General features: G+C 36.7%; 2 protein-coding genes across 2 annotated transcripts; one reads left to right on the plus strand and one right to left on the minus strand.

Moving 5' to 3' along the window:
• Positions 1 to 673: 673 nt before the first annotated feature.
• On the minus strand, positions 674 to 11,113 carry LOC123762936 (DNA-directed primase/polymerase protein-like). Its single transcript, XM_045749789.2, has 2 exons — positions 10,836 to 11,113; positions 674 to 2,997 (listed from the first exon to the last, which is right to left on the minus strand). Exon 2 carries the CDS (start codon positions 2,915 to 2,917, stop codon positions 1,073 to 1,075), a length of 1,845 nt encoding a protein of 614 aa, XP_045605745.2. The 5' UTR covers positions 2,918 to 2,997; positions 10,836 to 11,113; the 3' UTR covers positions 674 to 1,072.
• A 287-nt stretch (positions 11,114 to 11,400) lies between these two features.
• LOC123762989 (uncharacterized) lies at positions 11,401 to 14,342 on the plus strand. Its single transcript, XM_045749926.2, has one exon. The coding sequence runs from the start codon at positions 11,520 to 11,522 to the stop codon at positions 12,387 to 12,389; it is 870 nt and encodes a 289-aa protein (XP_045605882.2). The 5' UTR covers positions 11,401 to 11,519; the 3' UTR covers positions 12,390 to 14,342.
• The last annotated feature ends 1,760 nt before the right edge of the window (positions 14,343 to 16,102 follow it).

Raw genomic sequence — 16,102 nt, forward strand, 5'->3', positions numbered from 1 at the left:
TAATGCATTCCATGTGTTGGCTGCTCTGACACTGGAAAAATCTTTCTAATGTCCCTGTGGCTCATTTGGCTACCAAGGTTCCACCCGTGTCCCCTTGTTCATGTACATACCATCCTTGCAAAATTGTTCGTCTATCCTGTCCATGCATGAGAATTTTGTAGGTGGTAATCATGTCTACTCCTAATACACTTCTTCCAGTGATGTCAAGTTTAATTCCACTAGTCTTTCCTCATACCTCTCAACACAGCCTAGTCTGGTGGCATACCTCTTATCTTTCCATAACTTCAAATTGTTTTACTAGATATAGACTCTACACTGGAGCCACATACTCCAGGACTGGTCTGACATATGTGGTATAAAGGTTCAGAATGATCAACACAAGTTTCTAAATACTTGTAGTTCTTATGTTGGCCAACCTAGCATATGCCACCAATATCCTTTTGATGTGGGTTTCATGGAACAGTTAAATCTGATATCAACATAAGTCACAAAGACAATTCTTTTTTAGCAAATATGAAAAATTGCAATAAGTTTACACACAAGATCATATAAAGGCCACTCTCACAGACAAAAATTAATGTTTGCTGCCTGAAAGCTTGCACATAATATATTTTTGTTATATGGCCAGGCACTTGAAGTTATTGATAAAAGGATCAACACAAACCGACAAAACTTTAATTGAAAACTTTAATTGTTAAATTTCCAACTGTATATATATACTGTATATATACAGTATAAAGTATTTGAAAGCGCTATAAATTACTGTACATCTTTATGAATTATCCATTTAAAGCAAAAATACTATACTACTATACACCAAATCTTTTGCTTTAATTTAAGCATAAATGTTTGACAATAAAGCAACTGGGTTTACAATATATTTAAATAAAATATACAAACTTAAACGTGCACCATATGAAATAATACACAAGAAACATTTCACAATTTACTAACAATTTTTTCATGGAAAAACAAACTTAGTTTATTAATTTTGCATCATGCATATTGTATATTATTATACTTATTTAACCAATGCACTATTAAGCATACATTCTAATTCTTAGCTAATTATTTACATTTCACATTCATCTTTTAATGCCTGTTCCTCAACAGCAGTTGCTGCTTCAGCAAATTCTTCATCGCAATCAATCTCGTGTACATATAGGTTTTCCATTTTAGGCGTCTTTGAATGGTTTTGAGACATACTAATGTCTATTGTAGAAGCCTGAGATAACTCTTCAAAATACGAACTACCAGGTGTTGAAATAAGAGAGAGAGCATCCCATGGATTGCTTTTTTGAGAGAGATTGCTTTTTTGAGAAAGATTGCTTTTTTGAGAGAGATTGCTTTTTTGAGAGAGATTGCTTTTAGAGCTTTCTTGGGATTCTTTAAGACTGCCAGATGAACTAGATATCTGGTCAATATTATCCCACTTCTCAAAAGCTTCTACAGCACCCACAAGTACCTCATCTGACACATCGTTCTCATCCGCTTGAATTGTTTCTGTTGACAGCAACCCATCCTCTCTCTCACTGCTCGTGTCACGAGCACTTTGAACCCAATCCATCATTTCGTGATCAGTCATACTTCGCCAGAAAACTGTGTGTTCAGGCAATGGCCAGGCACGAGACCTAAAACCGTAACAATCAGGGTCATGACACTTTTGGTAGTATGTAGCAGTCTTCAGATTGACAACATACATAATTCCATTACTTTTATGCTCACGTTTAATGTTATAACAAAACCTGTTGAGACCTATTTCGTAGACCAACACTTCACCCTGTGAAAAGTAATACCAACACCGTATATAGCCCGGATTTACTATTCCCTGAATGTAGCTGTCAATTTCTGGGTATGGAGAGTGATTGAAACCTTCAATATCAGACCCAGAACGCTCGTTATTATACTTATCACAGATTCTCGATCTTATTTTATGGCAATTTTCCCCATAACTTAGAACTTTGCAGCTATTTTCTACCAGAGTTACAAGAGAATCTAGAAAGAATTGCTCATCCTCAGGAATTTCAGAACTGTGACTTGGAACATATTCATTTTCTTGAGCAATAATTAAGGGAGAATTTTTTCCAAGCTTGGTAGATTTGTATATTCTGAAATTTCTGTTTTTGGTGTAGACTCCTTCATCACAAAACAGAACTTTAGTGTTCTTTGAGTCCAGAACAAAGAGATTCCTAATATCACCCAAAGTAACATCAGGAATCATCATCATCATCTGTTCTTCCTTATCCCAGTCTCTGAGTTTATTGCATATCATCACAACAAAATTCCCAACATCAACATTAGTAGCAAAAGCAACATTTGGAAGATTAAAAATCAAGTGACGACTAAATTTCTTTAAAGTACTACTACTTAAATCCAAAATATATTTTCTACTGTACTCAATACCAAACTCTTTATCCAGAAAAAAACAAACAATCCTGATGAAAGTATTGGTCATGGAAACCCCATTTCTATCAGGATTGTAAGCAACTAGAAACTCAAGATCAAAATAAAGTTTACATACAGAGTTCTCTTGAATAACTTCATACGAGCATCTCTGATTAGGGTGTCGGCCACAATGTCGAATCCACATTAAGGAAGGATGAGCAACAACAAAATTTCTTTTACCACCTTCACCAACTGCATCTCCTTCAAAAGAAAATACCATAAGCCCTTCTCCTTGTACTTGTGCAAACCTAATTGCTTCTGCTTGACGTGAAAATATTTTCCAGGTGGCTGGTGGTCCAAGAATCCCTGGACAATATTCATTAGGCAATGGACTCTGTTCCATGTACTTAGCAGCTTTTGCCACACGAAGAAGTTGATCTCTAAATTTGCTGTCGCATGTTGTTCTTGCTTTTCCATAGAACCCAACAGTGCTGAATGTGGTGATTACGGCTTCTCTTGTGTTTTTCTCCATTCCTCATGTTTGTTAAATTATTTCCAACGTAAAAGTGCTATTGTAGTAACCACAGTACTGTACAGCAATTCCTTTGCTTCCTGTAATTAAAAAGATTAATGTTAAAACCATCAAATTCCCTAGTTAAAGCATTTTATCACAAGGGCTCTGATATTTATATACTGTATGTCCTAAAATTCTGAAGCTTTAAAAGCATTAGCAAAACAATTATATTAATTGAAAAGTTCTCTCAATGGGACAAAACCTTTACAAATACAGGAAGCAGCAGAAAAATGGTAAATTTCATAAAAATATGCTTTTATTTTTTAAGAATGTATTAATGCATCATGTAACGAACCGCCTAACTCTGGACAGCACCCCAGTAGCTTTCCATAGTTTATGACACCGGCACCTTAAGCCCATGATAGCGATACCCCCTCGTGAACCAACGCATCCTCCGAATTGACAGTACGGTTTAATACCAAGTAAAATAAGTACAATTTCTGACTGCTAGGAATAGTACATAATTGCACTTGTGCCACTACATTTACCCCCCCATATTCAGAGGATGGGCTGCGTGAACAGGCACCCTGAGAACCACGAGGCAAGCTAAAAAGGTTTAAAACCATTATGGCATTTGCCAGGAAATCCTGAGCATCTTGGCCCTCTCCAACAACAACCGGGAAATACTTTAACCTGGAATTCGACCCCAAGCTTTGGACCAACAAGGAAATATACATGAAGAAGGAAAGCGATGCAAGATCTCCCATAGCTCACAATATGTGCTCCATTTCGGCCAACTGCAAACTAAAGAGAATCGGAAATAAATGAGTGGGAACAAAGCGAGAAGGCCAAAAGCATCCCCGCCCCAAAAACCTATGGCCAAACTGACACCCTGGACAGTACAACCACTAGGACCCAAACACACACAGCAGGTCTACAACAAAGCATTCCAAGTACTGTACCTGTGGCCAAAGTTGAGAGCATCACAACCAAGGACAGACTACTGGACATGCCCTGCATGGTAAAGGGTTCGAAGAGAAAACCACTCCTAAGCAAAACAGTTCTGTCCACAGGATGAGAGAAAGCTAAACTGAAACTCTCCCACACAAGCATACAGTAATGGCCCCAAAGAGGAAAAAATACCAGGCCCAGCTGAAAGTTTTGATTGAAGCAACATAAGCTACCATCAGGAAATGAAAATCCCCTCGGAATACATAGGAAAGCTGTATGCAGCACAAATCTCTGAACTGGGTGGGTGTCATAGCAAACTAACCAGCAGGGACAACCAAGTTAACTAACCCTCATGCAAGGTCATCGGAAGGTCCGCCCAAACCAACTCCTTGGGTGGAACTGCCAGGCATAATAGAATGTGAAAATGGCTCCAAAACATAAAACCCACACACTTTGAGACAAGAGGTATGAAGGGTCAAGAGAATAAAGAAAGACCCATAGTACAGCTCAAATGCAAACCTGCAGCAAGGGTGGGCTCTGAACTAGATAGGGAAGACAACATGACCCCCACAAGCAGAGAAAGCAAGGTATATAAACCTCCCTGAAGCACAGGAAAACAGATCAACCGCAACACATCTATGAACAGAACAGCCAGAGAATGAATATAGGGCATGAGGAGCCATTTAATGGAAATGAACAATATGACCAAGTATACACCTGGTCAAAGGTGCATGCTGTCACTTATTCATAATAATTATAATACTGTAACATATCAGGGCCATCTTAACAGCATTATGGGCACCTGGGCAAACCAGTGTGCCCCCTAAGACAACCACTCACAGGAATAAAAAGTGAATGGTTGATAATATTAAACATACGGTATTTATTTTATCGACACCATCAAAACTGGTGTTAAAACATTAAAAGCATACTGTAGAGCACCAATTAATCAACAAATTTTTGAACAATACACAAGGCTTGAAAAACAATAATACTCGGTAAGCTACACATTAGACGGCACAGTATGAAATTACTACAAACATCTTGTTATAACAAGCATATGCGGCATTTCTTTTCAGAGAATTGTCTTGTTACTGGCTTGAAGTCAATGGTCTCCAGGATGTCATTTTCCATCAACATGGGTGAAAGCTAGTTCAAACAATGCTGCCCCATTATGCTACAAAGCAGAATTTGAACAAACTTCAGTCTTGAAAAAGAATATTCTCTTGTACAGGAGAATGTTCATGCACATGAAAACTCCAGTGCAATTTCAATATTCGGGTATACAGATTTCAAATTGTCCAAAATTATTTTTGTATACAATGCATGGAGAGTCAATTTTTATCAAGAGCTATGTAGTAGTCAAGATCTATCTTGAGGTTATCTCGAGATGATTTCGAGGCAGCGTCCCAGCGGCCTGGTCCTTGACCAGGCCTCCTTTTAGTTATACACCCCCAGGAAGCAGCCCGTAGCAGCTGTAACTCCCGGGTACCTATTTACTGCTAGGTTACAGGGGCATCAGGGTGAAAGAAACACTGCTCATTTGTTTCCGCCTCTACCAGGAATTGAACCCGGAACCTCAACGAATCTGAAGCGATGTCTACTCAGCTGTCAAGCCCCGCGAGATGCTCACGTTCATTTAAAAGGTCATCATAATTCAGGTCTTTGATAAATATTAGCCAGATGTTCACACTTTCTTTAGTGCATCAGAAGCAATGGTTTTTAATTTACTGAAGAAGAAAAACAGATTTTCAATCTGTGACTAAGCCTCTGCACGTTTTGTCAAATCAAAGATAAGTGTCCAGAATAGGGAAGAAAGTTTCCACCTTGAATTTTTCCATTTTAACGAGAAAATTCCTTTTCTCTTCAGCTGATCCATCATATCTACTAAGACGCACACTTTGTTTTCGTTCCCGTTTTTTCCCATTATTGTAATCTGTATCTGAACATATACTCCTGGCTTTGAATTCATATTCACTTAATTTGTCTCTAATTTTCTGAAGATATGTTTTCATAGACATATGAAAACTTAAGACTTAAAAGATTCATGGCAACAAGGATGTTCATATCATTTGATTGCAGGATCTTGTGTTTTGTTCATTCATTCTAGCATGTCATTCCAAAAAACACTGTGCGAGTTTATACACTATGTGCGAGTTTGAAAGTTTGCCATCATGAATCTAACTTGAGAGCCCACCACAAATCCAGTAATCTACTGTGTTAGTATAATTAATGTGCCATAGCCCCAGATCTGCCTCTTGGATTGCCAACTCCTTACCTGAAAATATATCTTAAATATTTAGTCCCATACCAGGATGAAGGGTTACATTATACAAGTGTGCATGCAACAAGTCCCAAATATTTAAAAATTCTGCTTCAATAATGAACATGCTCGGGGTCTCCACGAGTATAGGACAAGTGCCCATCAGGCTCATGTGGTAAGACAGCTCTGAATATAATACATTGTTATGCGGGACAGGAAGCCAGAGTGTATTCATATACGGTAGACTTGTGCTGGGGTCCCCCCCACCTTAAAGGCCGAATTACTGACCCCGCCCAGGATGCAACCCCACAACAAGCTGACTAACTCCTGAGTACCTACTCACTGCTAGGTGAACATAGGCATTGGGTGAAAGGAAATGTGCCCAACCACTTCTGTCCCTCCCAGGATTCGATCCGGGAATTCTTGATTGCTTGTCGAGAACAAACCCAACTGTACTACTAGACCCGGGACTTTAATATAACCTGGGACTAGGCACCAACACATTGAATCAGCCATTCACTGCCACCTCCCAGGAAACAGCTTGCAATGTCATCCAAAGCAACTGGGATGCAAGGCATGGCCTCTCATACAACTTATCGTCCAAGATGCAGATGCTCAAGAGGAAGGAACAGGCAAAACAGAGCTGCAGCCATAACATACAACACACCCAAGGAAAAAATGGCCCCTGGGACCCAGCATAAAAGAGTTGAGGAGGTATAATGGATGACCATCTGCGAGGAAGAATATACCACAGAAAATCATGAAAAGCCAGGAAAATTAGCGCGTCCCAACTAGTAGAAATGAAGATATGAAAAACCCTCGTGGAAGCACAGAATAGGATAAGCCAAACAAATTGTTGACAGGTTGATCAAGTTCAAGAGAATGAGGACATATCAACCACAAACAGACCTCACTCCAGCAACCAAGTTTCAGAGCACTACCTAGAATCAAGTGAAATCTCAAGGGGAAACCCCCCCCTTCCATCAAGAAGGAACCAAAATCTCTGAAGTTAAAATTGGGTGGTTAAAGGTCTTTGCTCTTGGTTCCTGGGAAGGGTGCCATGAACAAAACCAAAGGACCATAGAGCAAGAAACATTAGAAGGTAATAACAACCCGTCCTCGACTGAAGTCCATTACATTCAGTGGTCAACCCCACAGACGCATTCATAAATTTTAACATGCTGTTCATTCAAAACGGGAATTTTCGCAAGTATAAATTAATATTATAATATATTAGCATATTGTGTATATATAGGCATAGGATAGGTTAGGTTAGGTGTTTAGGTTCTGTTGGCAATTATTTGTATTTATAGTACGTGTGTGAAGCATTTATAGCGTGATGGTTCGAACAAAATTCGTCAGTGAAGCACTTGTTCCGGATATGTTCGAACGTCAGCAGTTGTGAGTCGTGTGTCGCTTTTCATTCATAAACAGGGGGTTTGGCGGGTGCATGGAATCACTTTTGGATCTTTGTTTGGAGGACGGGCTGTACTGTACAGTGTTGTGGTTCGAACAAAATTCGTCAGTGAAGCACTTGTTCCGGAAGTGTTCGAACGAAATCAGTTGCGAGTCATGTGTAAACCATTTTTCATTCATAAACAGGGGATTTGACGGGTGCATGGAATAACTTGGGTCTTTTGTTATTAACCTTGTCCTCCAAACAATCATACATGCTCATGAAACTTTACAATGACCCCTAACATGCCAGACACACTAAAATGTCTGCCGTTACTTAGCTGAAGCAAGCATCAGTTCCCAGGAAGAGCAATGGTGACCTGGGATGCCACACCCACCACTTTGTGGCAGGTGGAAAAATTTATGGGGAAAAATTCTTACTAGTTTGCAGAATTTTACTTGGGAGGAAGCTTGGGTTGTTGTGCAACACTAACATTTTTAAGGGCAGTTAATCTTTGAATAATCTAACACTTGGATCTCCATTAGTGCTTGATTGGCAGAGACTGTCTCAGAGCCCTAGTATGTCTACCATGGTCCTAATGTTCTAGTGTCATAAGCTACAGGGAGCTACTGAAGGTATGAAACAAAAAATTTAGGAAGGTTTGACTTTATAAAAAAAAAAAATCTTAAAAACTATTTTGCGGTTTCTTGGGGCAAAGTTTACCACTTACAAAAGTTTTTGTACATATATATTGGATATACAGTACCATTAAAGCCACCTCCAATCACAATGTCAAGAGTAAATACGACAGAACATTAATGCCCTACAACACAGTGGTCAGAGCAGTCAGCTCACAACTGAATGGGATCAAGATTGATCCATTGTTTTGTTAAGATATTATAATCTGCCTTACAAACCACTTCATATTTCTGGAAACAGTAACCAGCAGTTCAGGAAAGATTTCTCACAGGTGTAGGACTTTTCTTCCATTTCCATTTCATTTTAGAAAAGTCCATTTCTCATGGACTTTTCTAAAGCTTTAATATTATTCATATGAAAGACTGGGATCGAAATTACAAGAACATTCAAAAAAGGGTACAATACTAAAATGGTTAAACAAAAGAAAGCACAGGGTTGTATGTTTTCTTTGGTTAACCATTTAATTTTTAAGTCTATCAATGAAAATGCATTGATGGACTTGGGGGGGGGGGGGATCCCCACTAATGATTTGTCATTTTTTCCAAGGATTTAAATCGCGACTGGAAAAATGTAGCGAGTAGGGTACTACAATGTTCCAGCTTGAGGCCAATCCTTTTTGTCATTTACAGTACCCGAATTTACCCGAGGGTCACTATTTTTCTAGTGACCTCGACGAGGACAGGAAGTTGGCGACTTGTCAAAGGTCCACCCCATTTGTCCTGATTTTTTCAAGCTGGATTTTAAAATTCAGTGTTTTAGCATTTACAGCTTCAGTGTGTAGGCAGTTTCATGAGTTTATAACACTATGTGTCAAAATTAAATAATAAAACTAAAAAAGTACTTACAGTAATTTCATCTTCATAGTTTTCTACCTAGTGCTTTAAACTCGCAATGTACCCAAGCCATACAATTTCACCATTGTAATCATTGCTATCATCATGGTTGTTATATTGAAGCACACTTTCTTACACGATACCTTGAATTAATCGTCAAATTATGCTACAATGTAGCAGTTGATAATTCAAATTTGACTTTAAATGTCATCTTTGTCAAATTTTCTTACCATGTACACGTTAACATTTTTTAAATTTTGCTAGAAATTACCTACTTAAAATTATCTGTTAGATTCACGACCTGCCCAACACGCTGTGTGTGTTAGTGGCTTCACAAGAATGTAAAATCATCAGTGCTATGTTTTCAAATTCAAAAATTCAAATGTTTATTTAGGTAAAGTACATACATACAAGGGGAGGGATACAAATATTGATGAATTTATAGATAGAGCTAGTACATACAATGCCTAAAGCCACTGTTACGCAGTGGGGTCCCTTGAATTGTAGAGCATTTCTAGTTTGATTAAGTCGTACTCTTGGAATATCAAAAATTATTCGTTTCTGGTGTGGTACAATGTACTCTCATAAACCCAATGTACCATTATATTTATATTTTATATTATACCAGTATGTAATATATAAAAGCATCTCCAGACAGAGCATCAGCGACATACGAGAATATTATAAACCCACATCAAATTTGCAGGCGACACCAAGATCTTCGGTAAAGTAAATGTGAAATTAACATTGAAGCCATTCCTTGCCTTATAAAGAGATCTACATGAACTCCATAGACAGTAATAAAACTGGCAAATGCATTTTTAAAATTGAAAAATAAAAGTCCTTGCATGTGGCACATAATGTGCATCATACCTGCCAAATCAACATTATCTTGCAGCAGATTAACGAAGAAAAGGACCTTGGGGTCACAATCCACCAATCACTGAAAGTTGCACAAGTGGGAGCTGCAGTAAAAAAGCCAACCAATCCCTAGGAATACTCAAATGAACCTTTGACTTCAAGGAAAAGAAGACATTTGTTTGACAGTATAAACCTCTGGTGCACCCACCATTTAATAATAATTTTTATTTTAATAATAATAATAATTAATAATAAGAATATTAGCTTTGGAAAATGTTGAACACGAGATACAGAAATCATTCCTGGACCAAGTGGACTCTCATACCAAGAATGGTCAAGGGCCACACGGCTAACAACACTCGAAACCAGACAAGAGGGCTCGTCTCATCGAAACTTTTCAAATATACTGTAGTGAACAATTCGGAGGATATCAGTCCAGACCACTTCCTTCAAAGCTCATACTGCAGTTCAAGAGCCAGCTCAATAAAATCACCAGGACAAATGAGGGAATCTTTGACAAGCCACAGGCTTCCTGGCCCCTTCAAGACCACTAGAGAGTCATGGTCTCCCTCAGGTAAATCCAAAATAACCACAGAAATACAAGTCAAATGCTACAACACTATTCATCACCCATAATTTACACGATATTCTATGACCAAACACAACACTTCTGTTAAATGGTTCATTTCACATTCTAAACCATTTGGTTTAATGGTTTAGTTCATTTATTATGCACCTCAATTCATTTAGTTAAACAAGTTACAATCTTGATGAGCTAGTTACAAAATTCAGTACAAGTCGTCACATCAACACTGAGCTCGAGAGCGAACACACGTACAGTTTCTAAACTGTTTAATGGTGTTTATTAAATGGTGTTAATAATTGCAACAGTGTTAAATGGTGTTTAATGGTACAGTCAAATCTTAAACCTACCAGCTGTCCTCAGAGGCGGTGAAGGAGAGGTGTCAGGACAGGTGTCAGCAGCAGTGATAGTGTCAGGAGCAGTGACAGTGGCAGGAATTGTGTCATAAGCAGTGGCAGTGTCAGGAGCAGTGACAGTGGCAGGAGTAGTGTCAGCAGCAGTGACGGTGGCAGCAGGAGCAGTGTCAATAGCAGTGGTAGAGTCAGGAGGGGTGGCCGAGGTCTTCTGGTCCTGCCAGACCACAAGACCCGCCGCCCTCACCTCGCACCTTCTCTATACAACTCCTAGTACTATACGCAGATTTATTCTTGAAGGTCGTGGAAGAAATTATAAATACACTCATTATTATATCCTCATCCGGTGACTGTTAATTATTCTATACAAATTATTTGTACCTTTCGAAGAATATTAGTGACATTTGTAATGAGCGTTCGCGTTCAAATAGCAATAAATAAGTCATAGCTAATACAAGAATCATGGATTAAATTATAACAAAATTAAATAATGTTCATGAATATTAATAATATCACACAAGTCAGCATACTATTATCATAATAGTCAAGAAATATGTCTTCTACTTTAGGTCATCATTGAACGCTACCTCATGTAAACAGACGCACGACTTCGCTGCGCTGCGCCACCTCTACTTTTTTCAAATTTTCGATTGTGTGGCCCGATAACTGGAGACTTTATCCATGAGTCGCATCCCTAACCCGTTCGCCGGTGGTGCAGGGCAGCAGCAACAGGGACCCCAGAGCAGCTCGAGCCCTGGCCACCAGCAGGGTGCCCAGGCAACCTCTACCCCAGGCTTCCTCATCATGACCAGGCCACCCTCGGGCTCCAACAGGTATGGTGGCAGGGGCTACAATACTCACAATTCAACCTCCCAACATAACCCCAATCAGCAGAAAAATAACTTCATACCTTTCTCGTCAAATGGTGGAAGTAACTCTAGTCAGGAAGGTAACAGGCGAGGAGGAGGAGGTGGTGGACGTGGCAGATTTAATCACGGAGGCGGTGGAAGAAATTTTTCCGCTCAAGGAAGCCCAAGGTTTGCTTATCCCTTCCAACAATCTCCAGCGAGAATAAATAACCCATATGGGCAAAATCAGGGTTTTGCAAATACTCCAAGGAACAGACAAAATAATAAAAGTGGGGCTAGGTATAGTGATACGCACGACAGAGCATTTGGAGACCAGAAGAAATTTAGCTCGAATGGTAATTCAAGACGCGGAAGAGATAGAGGGCCACTCAGTGATGTTCCAATTGATAAATTTGTGTCAAATAATATGATACAAGATCCATGGGCTGAGTTTGATGATGATGTAGATGATAATTTGCCTCAGCATCCCCAATCGAGTCCAGTTTTAGTAACTTTAGATGACTCTGAAATAGTTATTGACTCTGACGCAAGTGTAATTGTTGAGAATTCGTATGAAGAAGGAATAAGTGGTACAGAATGTGACAGTTCACCTGTGCATGATACTGGAAGTGACTCGCCATACGTTGCTACATCTTCGACCTCAGAGAAAGATACAGGAAGTGATTCTACTAGTGATGCATAGTATTGTCCTTTTGGCAAGAAATATTAACAGCTGTCCTGTGGTTAAACTATATTGCAGGGTATTGGAAAGTTGTTTCCTTGAATGTCTGCTGTTGTGAAATTTATTTTATCGAATTAGGTGCTATATAGTCTTATGGGCTTGGTGCCCACTTTGGATAATTACTTATTTATTAAATTAAATGATAATATATTGGAACACAAAATTTTAAGGAAAACTTGTATACCTTGTATGTCTGTCAGGGTATTATTTATTTTACATTTTTATTACATTTAATGAAATTCTTGTGTATGATGGGAAATTTGGTTAAAACAAAATTTGTATATAAATTTTATAATGTAGCTATTGTTGTAGCTAGCTGTTGCCTTAGGTCGTTAATAGTTCTCATAATTTAATACTTGACAAAATCTAGGCAGTCAAACATATCAATAGGCAAAAAACCTTTGAAGACAATTAAGATTTTTTTTTTAATGTAAACAGGAAAGGAGTTGAATTCAATAGTAATCTTTGAGGTCAAGGAAACTGATTATTGCTAGGTGTCATACTAGCTTATTAAAAATATTAAAGTACAAAAAATATGAACAGAATGTACAAACTTATCAATCAGTTAATAATATCTAGATTTATATACCATTTTGCAGATTTCTAGTTAAAAGGATTCTTTGCTTTTTAATGGGAATAAGTTATGTAGCTATACATGTTAAAGACATTTTATACACTTGTGTAAACTTTTTATTTGTTTGACATAAATATCTATTGAAACTAGTGAAGATTAGTTTTGCAAAGTCTTGACTGTTTTGATACCTGCTGCTGTTTGGTGGATATTGCCTGTAACACTATGCTAATTTATTGTGACTGTTGAGGTTATGACTAGAATGCAATAAGATATTTTTAATAAAACATAACACATAATTATAGACAATGAGTCGTAGTAACGTGGCTGAAGATACGATGACCAAACTACACATTAGAAGATGAAGAAATGATGACATTTCGATCCGTCCTGGACCATTATCAAGTCGACACACAATATGATAATGGTCCATGATGGACCGAAACATCAACATTTCATCTTCTGAGGCGTGGTTTGGTTATCATAACACATAACTAAAAACATTTAATATAATACTACATTTTAATTTATATTTATTATTGTTACAGTACTAACATTAATGGTATTTTGATCACACAATTTGAATTGGGGTAAGAGAATGATGTACTGTACTTTCTACTGCTAATTGATCAAGTCCATTGTTGGTACAGCAAAATACATAATGATACTAGATATATCCTATCCTATGGTTTTCAGTAAGAAATTAGTAAAATAAGTACAGTATGTATGCATACTTATGATTTTTAACTTAACATTGAAAGATAGGTGTGTGACACTAAAATTCATAAATATATTTATAAATTTTATTATTAAATAATGTTTTCTTAAGAAAATTTTGTGCACAATTTATGAATGTCTGTAGAATATATTCATAGACAAATTTAGTTATACTATATGTATAAGAATGATTTTCACATTTACACATTGAGCAGAAGGCTAGCATAGGGTGTTTCAAATGACAGCTAGATTAAGATGTCACAACAAGGGGAAATTTGAAGATGACAATATACAGTATTGATATCTTACAAAAATAATTACGATAGTACTGTAACTAGTACTGTATTCAGTCATATATATAAAAATGTCCATCCAGCCTACAACCCAAATTTTTTTTACGAAGTTATTTGCTCAGCTGTTTCTTTTATTATTATTAAACCTGCACATCTTGAAGCAAGATGCTTAGTTTTATCCTCCTGGAGAGGTAAATACTCAGTGTGGTGTAATACATTTTAAAGATACTGTACTGTATTTAGAGATATACATACAGTATAAGATTGTATTTTTTTGTAATACTTAAATGCTTGTGTAGGACATTTTTTAGTATTAAATGTGCAATTTAAGAATTCTGAATTTTTATTTTTTATAATCCGTAGGTAGACCCCTAATGTAATTCACACGAAGGCTGTAATCATCTTATAATAGTTGTTAATTGCCTATTTGTTGTGTTATCTACAGAACCATTAGTTAATTAATATAAATTAAATTTTCTCATCATTAAACTTGGGAGAGTATTTGCTAGTTTCTCAGTTATGTTTCTAAAATTTAACAGTTGGTAAATTTATTTTTCAAGTTTACTGTCTAGTAATTACATGTGACTACTTATTTAGACCTTCTTTTCCATTAAGGCGAGATATAAGATGAGATGCTGGGATTGTAAAGTAAAGATATTGAAAGATATGAAGATACTGAATTTTTACATTATAAAAATTTAAAGTTATATTTTTATTTGTTATTTGTACTGTATATACAAGAGTTCTTACATTCTTGTAAAGCCACTAACACAAATAGCATTTTGGGCAGGTCCTTGATCTTAATTTACCCTCGAGTATGACCTGCCAAATCGTTTAACTAACAGGTACCCATTCACTGCTGGGTGAACAGAGGCCACAGTTAAGGATTGGCACCTAGTCAATTCTCCCTGGCCAGGATATGAACCCAGGCCAAATTGCTCGCAAAGTGCAGGACGAATGTGTTACCACGGCGACTGCTAAAAAATTAAATGCATACGAGTCGGTCTCAAAATAGTTGCATAATGAAAATTTTATTATGTATATTGTAATGTGCTGTATTAGAAATAAAGATGCTGTACAGTACAAAAATATATGAAAGCTTCTTTGCAGCTTGTTCATATATATATATATATATATATATATATATATATATATATATATATATATATATATATATATATATATATATATATATATATATATATATATATATATACACAGTATATATATATATATATATTATGTTGTACCTAGTAGCCAGAACGTCGTACTGTACTTGGCCTACTATGCAAGGTCCAATTTGCCTAATAAGCCAAGTTTTCCTGAATTTATATATTTTTCTAATTTTTTCTTGTAAAATGATAAATTTGTCCATTTCATTATGCACAAGTTAATTAGTTTAAATTTGAGTTGAAACTAACGAAGATATATGACCAAACCTAACTAAATAGGTTAAATATAGAAAATCACTTGGCCTAATAGGCCGAGTGATTTTCTATATTTTCAACAAATTGTTTCAAATTGGTATATTTGAATTATTATTATATTATACTAAGAACGTAAATTATTGACTTATGTTAGTTTAGATTAGGTTAAAATAGGTTAGGTAGAGTAGGTTAGGTTTGGTCATATATCTACATTAGTTTTAACTCAAATTTAAAAAAAGTGAACTCGCACATAATGAAATGGATTGCTTTATCATTTCATAAGAAAAAATGTAGAAAAATATAAATTATGGAAAACTTGGCTTATTAGGCAAATTGGGCCTTGCATAGTAGGCCGAGTACTGCATTTTGGCTACTAGGTACAACATTATATATATTATGTATAATCTCACACACGTCTAAATGACAGCAGGAATGAAGAAGAAATCAATTCTTTTTTTTCTACAAAGTGATAGGGGTAGGCAGACCAGTAAAATGGTACAAAAAGGCAAACCAACAAAATCACTAGAGAGAGGGGGGTAGTGAAGAATAAGGAGAGGGGTAACATGTTCCTGAAAATTGCATACACCAACATAGATGGAGTGAGATCAAAGATACAGTGTGTGTATGTATATATATATATATATATATATATATATATATATATAT

This window comes from Procambarus clarkii, chromosome 1 (genome assembly GCF_040958095.1).
Source record: "Procambarus clarkii isolate CNS0578487 chromosome 1, FALCON_Pclarkii_2.0, whole genome shotgun sequence".
Lineage (NCBI taxonomy): Eukaryota > Metazoa > Arthropoda > Malacostraca > Decapoda > Cambaridae > Procambarus > Procambarus clarkii.